This window comes from Empidonax traillii, unplaced genomic scaffold (assembly GCF_003031625.1).
Source record: "Empidonax traillii isolate 1590-97213 ecotype Southwest subspecies unplaced genomic scaffold, ASM303162v1 scaffold59:size1551110, whole genome shotgun sequence".
NCBI classification, from domain to species: Eukaryota; Metazoa; Chordata; class Aves; order Passeriformes; family Tyrannidae; genus Empidonax; species Empidonax traillii.
Genome location: NW_020955252.1, coordinates 666,186 through 674,508, shown reverse-complemented (window position 1 = coordinate 674,508; position 8,323 = coordinate 666,186). Strand labels below are relative to the sequence as shown.

Sequence of the window (8,323 nt, the reverse complement as noted above, 5' to 3'; positions counted from 1 at the left end):
AATGAGGTATATTCCCTCATCTCTGATGGAACGATCATTGCTTGTATTTTTTGCTCTTACCAAAGTTGGTTGTAAACCTTCCCCCCCACATTCTCCTGCCCACAACAGCTGAATTCAGTGGGAACGGGACCAATCCCATCATTCTCAAACACAGCAAAGTGCTGTTTGGCCAGGCCTGAGCTGGAGGATGAAAAAAACTACATTCAGTGTCTGAAGATGCATCCTTGAAATTACAACAACTGAGAAGGTATTTTTGTTCTTGAAAGGAAATAGTTTCCACATGAGCAAGAAATGCTTCTGGTTCTGCAGAGTCTTAAGTGCTTTATTCATTGTAATTTCTTTTTCTGACTTTTCACTGAAAATAAGCTACATTGAAAACAAGCAAAACATAAATGATTCTTTTCCTGTGAATTTCTTTCAAAAAACCTTAAGGTGCTCCTTAGGTGCTCCTCATATCTGCAGAGAAAATGCAATATTTTCCAACATAGATGCTAATGTCCCTTTTGAACATGGAAGATATTTAATTTAAATTTTTTTTTCTATTAATACAATGCTATGTTTGCCAAACTGGAAATTTTCAGTTCTTACTCCTTCAGGAGTTTGCTCTTTCGTGAAATGTTTTTGTCTCTTCATTGTACGTACTCCCGAACTGCAAGTTCCTTCAGGGTAAAAACCCGTATGGGATCTTTCTTTGTCTTCCATTCTTCCAGTTTTTCTTGCAAAGACAGAAAATCCTTGCCAAGTTCATAGGCCAGAGTGATCATTGTTTCTAACAATGGGATATGATACCTGTGGCTGGAATGCACACGAAGGCGTGATAGAGCTTTTTCTCCGTATTCAAAGGCGCTTGCTGGGTTTTCCAGGTCCTTGTGGCACACCACGATAGCACAGAGAGTAGGGACAATTGAGACAGGGTTGCTTCTTGTCAGCCTTTCCTGCAGACTGATGACTTCCAAAAGGATTTCCAAAGCTTTGGTGTATTGGCCACCCCTCAAGCAACCATACGCTTCCTGAAGCTCCGGCCTGGTTAGAAAGTCAATAAATTTTTTTGATCTTCGGATACATTTCATAGAATACAGAAGTCTCAGGTAGTCCTTGAAGGCTAATTTTCTCTCATTGATTATTTCTTCTGTGAAGTTCCCCGTTAGGGCTTTTTTGGGAAAGGTCACATCTTCCATTTCTTCACTAAATTCCTCCAGCAGATTTCTGTGCAGTTTCTCAAAATCTGAATAACGCCGTTCAATTACAGACTTGTTGCTGTCAAAACTCCCTGTTTGCAGAATGATGATTTTATACGTCTAAACAAAGTCAAACAGAAAAATAAGCATGAGAAGGACCATTCTAGCCCTATTACAGCCAGATTTTTTCTGTTACTGCTTTGAAAAGATGCCTGTATATTCCTCCAGCTAAAACCTTCCTGCAGCAATTTTATGTATGTAATCTTGTATGCTCCTATGGTTTACAGCAGTGCTGCTAAATCACATGCTGTCTGGGATTATGGTGCGTGCTCAGCGTAGGCCTGAAAAATCTGCAACCATCAAATTAATAATTCCCACCTCCTGCTGTTCTGTACTTTTGTCACCAGACTTAGCCTTAGCATGCAAATAAGTTGTAGATAGTGCACTAACAGATTCCATCCTGCAAGGTGCTGGGAAAGACAAACTGACAGCAGACTGAGGCACATAAAAACACTTAGAAAGCATTTCTGTAGCTGTACTTTGTTTGTAACAGCCATGGCTGCTGCAATCAATCATCTTCAGCAAACTGAATGGATTTCCCAGACTTAATATTGAATGTAATCTATTTTACATTGGTCATAATATTCAGAAATGTTGTTTGTAAGAGATATTACTGGGGATCTGGGGGTGTTATTAATCCTGTGAAAGAAGAGGGGGTGTTTTGCAATATATTTGGTATGTGCAAAAATAAGATGGAGCAACTCCAAAGCCTTTCCCCCCCGCTCTAAATCACTGCCCTCTATTCAAACTTACTTGGCACGTAAATAATACAAAAAAATTTGACATTTCTACGACAATCTGTTTGCTATCTAAATTCCTTCACTAACAGCTAACAGCAATGCTGGCCCACAGTAACTCAAGGGTATGTCTTCCTCAGCTCTTCACTAGCCTCAAAATGGTTATAATAAATGTGATATTAGGAAAATAGCTGCAAAACAAAATCGTGTGTTATGTGTTGTACAAATAGATTCTCTTCTGGATCTGATCAAAGCACAGTGATGCTGAGGAAGGGCCAAATCCCTAATGTGCATAAACCAATGAAGCTCCACGGAGGCCACCACACATCAGCTAAGGACACAGAGTGTTGGACTTTTAGATGACCATAATTATATTCAACTTCAGCCTATTCACACTGATTTACTACAGGGGCTGGACAGGTTTGACTCATGCCAGTTGGTTTTTTTGCTTCTGTTGAAGGGTGCAAACCAGTGCTCATTCCAGTGTCTGTCTGATTCTCTTCCTTGTTTTTCCTTAAAGAGAAATTCTCTCTTTTAATCTTCATAAACGATCTTTATAGGTGCCTCTTGAAAGGTTTCTAAATTTGAGCTGACTTCTCTGATCTCCTTTCATTTGTAAGCACTGTGACATTTTCCCATACTTTGTCCTGCTCCCTGCTGAAAAGTGTATATATGCCTGATGCATTCTAAAACAATCATAAGAGCAATTTTTTTTAAGTTGTCATTTTATCAAGGGCAGCTAAGTGAATAATTTACAAGTACTTGCTTTTTTTTTTATTTGAGGAGTGTGCATGAAAAAGGCGAGAAATACCATTTAATTTGACTGTCATTCAAATTGACTCAATTTTTTTATAATGTAAATCTTTCTGCCTAGGCATGTAACTTATAACTGAGTTTAACTAATTGCACATAAGCTGAGTGATACTCTTGTTCTCATACAGTTCTACTAAAATAATTTTGAACTATTCAGCAAGCTGGATACTGCTGAGTGTATGCAATAACAGCAGCAAGTAGGTTTGTACAGCATGAACTAAGTAGGTGTGTATAGAATGCAACAAGATCTTAGGCCAGTCTGCCAAACATTTACCTGCTCCATATTCTACTAAGCTGGATGACCCAGTATCAGCAATGCTAGTATGATTCTTGGCATTTTTTGTCTCAGAGGTTGCAGCAAAGAAGGAAATCATCCCTGTCTGAATTTCACAGGAGTGGTGAAAGAGACTCACTCTAGATCAGTCCTTCTGAAGGCCAGGAGCAGAATCAGAAATAAAAGACCAGCGTGAGTACTATGAGTGAAGATACAAAACTCCAAACTACTGTGTTGTTCCTACCCCTCATACTCATGTTTCATTTTAAAAATGTGACAGAAATATGGCACCTAAGGGAGGTCTAGGTAGGGAAGGGAAACAATCCCAAGTGATCTAGCTGGAGGATGTCTTAGGCTTTTTCAACATCAAAGAATTTTGCACTTGTGCTAAAAGAAACCTCTGATGTGGAAGTTATACAAATGCACTGCAGCTGCTACTGCAGGCTAGCTCAGTGGAAGTGTAACTATAGTGGTATTTTTTTACTTGTGTGAATCTCCTTAATGTTGACAAAACTCCGGGTATTAGGGATGCTCAAGCTATTAATTTACTTGATATCAGTTGTCCACTAATGCAGATTTTGTGGATTGACTGTCAGAGGGTTTTTTAGAGGCAGATTCCACCAGCTATGCCCGTACAATCAGTGAGCTTTTACACCATATGATCGTGGCTTGCAAAACTTGGCCCTCAGTAAGGCTTTCATGTAGTGAGACATGCTGTGTGCTGTGCAGACCCCTGTAGAGTGAAGAAAAATTAATGATCTTCTTACATATTAATTTCTTAGCTTACCACATATTTAGATAAGTGGTGCTCTACAATTCTGGCTGATGGGATTTCAAAAAGGAGTTTGACTTGTCTGCACTGGCTTTTTTCATTCCTCCAGTATTCCTGAAGCTCCTTAGTGGTCATCGAAGAGTGGGGACTTAGGGTTGCACTGGAATCTAAAATTAATTTATTTAGTACGTCAGATTATATCCTTTGCATTTGGAAAAAAAGCTCTTATACATTTATTATGAAAGGACAGTCTAGATTTTTTTATTGCTGTAACAGCAGTAACTAAAGACTGATAAAATAAGGGATTTCACTGATAATAATGACAGGTCCAGATGCCTTGAGGAAATTTATTGGGGTCTAATATTTTGAAAGACACCAAATCATCTGCAGAATACAAAGTTGTAGAAAAAGTAGTGCCAAGAAGTATTGTATGTCAAGGTTGTAACCTTGGGCACACTTTGAGCACAGGATTTTGTTCACCATCCCAGAGGCAACCCAAAGAAACATTGACTGAGTCTCCTGAGTCAGATGTTTCTCCAGGCTTCTTTGTTGCTCAAAGGAGGAGTTAACACAATGCAGCTGCAAATTCAGACATATTTTCAAATACTGATCCTATTAAAATATGAGGTTTGTGCAGTAATAGGCAAAAGCTGAGAAAACATGAATATCCTAACCTCAAAGCTGGATACCCAGCTCAACTGAAGGAGGAATTTTTGGATCCTCGGTTTCTTTTGTAGCTGATGACACAGTTCAGCTGCAAATATTTTATATACCTCCCTTTTTTCCCTTCTCTCTCCTCCTACACTCACATACAGACACACACATACATATGTATACATATGCATATATAAAAATATAGGATAGCTGGTTGAAGAGTTTGCTTACAGGAGATTTGATGTAGCATTTCAAAAGGGTGATTTCTCTGTCTTTGAAATCTACTGACAACAGTTTTCATCTGGTGGCATATAGGCTAGTAAAGTGGATAAAAGAAGTGGAATATTTATATTTCAGTGGGCCCACTGTCAAGGCAGTCAGCCAAAGTCAGTCTGCAATGTGTGTTGCATTCTGACAATGGAGGTGAATGAGCACAAATGAAGGGTAAGAGATCAGCTTGATGCAGAAACAGAGTTGTAAAGGCACCATGGTACTCCTGCTTTTACATATTCTCAATCAATTTGCCATAGAGTCTCAATTATCAGGGCCTTTGGGGCTTGGCTCGATCTCTACAAAGCAAATATTTCCTAAGAGAGGTGGGTTTTATGACATCCTTGCAGGCCGAAAAATCTTGATGAGATTACATGTATTTTGGATTATACATAAAATTTTATTTAATAACAGATGACAGCAATCTTGGGCATAGTAAATGCTCAGTGCTGCCTCTTTAAAGACGTGTGAGAGCTGCCCGCTTGAGATGAGCTTCCATCTTGGTGTCTTTGCTGATACTATCAAATAGTTCAGATTTTGTGATGGACAGAAATTGCACTCCTGAGACAGGCCACCTGATGATCACTGCTTTCACTCCCGGTGCGTAAGTTAAATCTGCAATACATTTTAGGCACAAACAATTTAAAAGGAAAACTCTGTGGGTGTACACACACCTGGATGTGCATCTGTTTCACTCTTGCTACATTATTATTACAAGTATAATCAAGGTTTATTTTCAGAGCAGTGTAGCAGTGTAACTTTGAACTACTGTTGCAATTAATAGGAAAAGTTTTTCATGTAAAAGATTAATGGCATAAATAGCTAGATGAAAAATAAAATTAAAAGATAGCATTAACCTTGCAAGTCATCTTTTTCTGGGTTTTCTTTTCTCAGTTGACACGAAATTTCGGCTTTGGGTTGATTTTCTTCTTTATCAGATGGGCTTGTGGTAGAAAATGTAGTAATTCTGCTTACAGCTTCGTACAGTTCCCTTCCTGCTGTGCAGTGTGAATCTTGGTCCATTGCAAGCTCTCACTGAAAGATTACAAAACCCATGATATTTCTTAGTACCACACCTTTAGAGGATCCAGTTTGGTAATCTTTTTCATTACTCACTCGTTGTTCTCTGTGAACTTGTATCAGTGAAATTGTAGTGTCATAAAAGCCAAAGTAATAAATAGAAATATCTTCATAGCTACCAGTGCAGAACCATTCCTATTATCATTACTGCTGAAAGTGCTTGGATGTTTTTTCTAGCAGATTAAAACCAAACATGAAAACTATAAGAAGTTGAATTGAATAGGATTAGGTGGGGAAATCAATTCCTACCTATGAGAATTTGGTTATGAACTTCAGCGTGGGCAGATATTTTCCTCCTTGTATTTTGCCCTCAAGCTTGCAAGTATGAGTTCAGATGAGCTAAAATCTTGGAGATAATTAGTATAACTAGCAGCCTGGCTCTCTTACACTGCTAGAATATAGTGTTCTCAAGACTCAGAAACTTGCCATCTGTTCTTAATAACAACCTGTAGGGCAAAATAGAGTGGTATCTAAAATAATAAAATGTTTTTATCATATTTCACAGTTTCAGGTTGCCTCCAGGGACTTGTCTCTGTACTATAGAGAACAATATATAGAACAAATTTAGAGAACTATACTACTCTATACTATAGAACAAAACAAGTGGATTTGACAATGGCTCAGTGTAACGATAACTGAATTTTCTAATTATTATACAGAAGCATTTTCCCTTTACTTGCCCTCTCACCCTACATACTGTACTGTAGTAGATCTGTATGCCTGTTCTGTTAGGACCACTATTGTACCATGTACTGATAAAATGCCTAGCACAATTTGTTCCTACTACACACATCAGATTGGCCATTCTGCCACATAAATATTTCCCCAGGAGGTTGTTTGTTTTTTTAAAAAAGCAACAACCAACCAAAAAAAACCCCAAACCCAAACCCTACTTGTTACACCACTGTGTTATACCAGCAGCTGGATAAGTTCTAAGAACATGCTAACAACTTTGCCAGGGTGCTGTGATCAGTTAGTTATCACGAGCAAAGTTTTGCTCACAATTCAGACAAGAGGTGAAAATCAAATAACAGAACAACGTACTTTTAAAAAGCCCTGCTAAAATAATGCCCAAGCAGTGGTTATTAAATAATGTGAGAGTTTAGGAGAAGGATGTTATTACACATCATTTGGCTTCCAATTGCCAACCACCCAGTTATGCAATGCAGGATATAGAGGTGAGGAAACTCCTTCAGCAGTCCTATTGATTTTTGGCAAGCTGTAAGGCTATAAAAGGAAAAGAAATTACTTTCCCCACTGGAAATAATGAACAGGCAAACCACTTTCCCCTAACAGAAACCTTTCCTTTGCCTGGCTTGGATAAACAAGTACATAAATGTTGTCATCCTCCTTAATAAAAGCATCATGGAAGCCCTTATTTTCCGACTTCATACTCAGAATGAAAAGTTCTCACTGTTCTTTGAGTCCTCCTTAAGATCTGCTTTTTCAGCATGAAGAGTAGCCACTTACTTATTGTCTAATTGCTCAGTCTTCTGAAAATCACAACAGTTTATCCCAAGAGCATATGTAGTAGATTAAATGAGGAATCTGAAAATGGCTGAACAAATTTAAATGACAACTTTTTTCTTGGTTGTAAGCTGGGATAACTTTATAAGCAAAAATGTATTTACATTAAAAAAAAAATCTTTATATATGTATAGCTTTACATACCTAACAAATGCATTTATGTGAGTGTATATTTATATATATAAATGCTACTTTAAAACATGATCTACCAGAGAAACACAGCACACTTGTGAACAGGAGAATGCAGAATTGGACATTATGATATACAAGTCTTCTGCCTTGAATATATGTGCCTTGAAAACATGCACGTCATATAAACAGTTTCATTTTCACTGCTAAAAGCCATTCCAAGCTTTTTTAAGTAAGCTATGATTCATTTTTACATATTAAAAAACCCCAAAACAATACAACCCCCCCTGCAAAAAATTACACCGTTTTATCTGGAACAGACACTCATCCTGTTCCATTTCAGGTTAATCCTGCTCCAGCTCCTTCACTGAATTTGAAATAACTAGAAACCAAGGTGCACAGACCACTCACCTGGAACCTGCTGGACTGCTGTTAGTTGTGGCACATGGACGGTCTGTACAAGGCCACGCAAAGCCTGCTTAGCGTTTTCGGACCGCAGAAAAACATGTCTGTGCTCTCTTCTAGCAGGCACATTCTGTGTCTTACAAAAAGGAAGGAAGAAGTCTTGATTAAATCAGACTTCCTCGTCCCATTGGCTCACTGCTTCAGTGCTGACTGATTACGCATGAGATTTCCTATCTGCCCCGAGCAGCCCTTGTGCTGTCCCCAGTGAGCAGGGCCCGGCACCAGGCAGGTCAGGGAACCCCTGAGTCAGGATTCCACGGGGCTTGGCAGAGGAAGGAGTTCAACAGTAAATGCAATTAACAAAATCAAGGAAAACTCCTCTGCATTGATTTCTGAAGCCAAAAAAACACTCTTAGCAAGAGGG

The 8,323-nt window shown here is 38.6% G+C and overlaps 1 protein-coding gene across 1 annotated transcript; it reads right to left on the bottom strand.

Annotated features, from left to right (window-relative positions):
- Positions 1-530: 530 nt before the first annotated feature.
- SNX20 (sorting nexin 20) lies at positions 531-8,009 on the bottom strand. The gene is made up of 4 exons (XM_027879828.1): positions 7,906-8,009; positions 5,616-5,793; positions 3,850-4,001; positions 531-1,298 (listed from the first exon to the last, which is right to left on the bottom strand). The coding sequence occupies exons 2-4, from the start codon at positions 5,779-5,781 to the stop codon at positions 630-632; spliced, it is 987 nt and encodes a 328-aa protein (XP_027735629.1). The 5' UTR covers positions 5,782-5,793; positions 7,906-8,009; the 3' UTR covers positions 531-629.
- Positions 8,010-8,323: the final 314 nt, after the last annotated feature.

Bases quoted from the DNA above. Each gene is read 5' to 3' on its own strand.
- SNX20 (XM_027879828.1), bottom strand. From the start codon at position 5,781: ATGGACCAAGATTCACACTGCACAGCAGGAAGGGAACTGTACGAAGCT. The intron at 4,002-5,615 runs GTTAATGCTATC...AATTAATTTTAG, and splicing joins AGAAAAAGATGACTTGCAAG to ATTCCAGTGCAACCCTAAGT. The intron at 1,299-3,849 runs GTAAGCTAAGAA...GACTTTGTTTAG, and splicing joins ACCACTTATCTAAATATGTG to ACGTATAAAATCATCATTCT.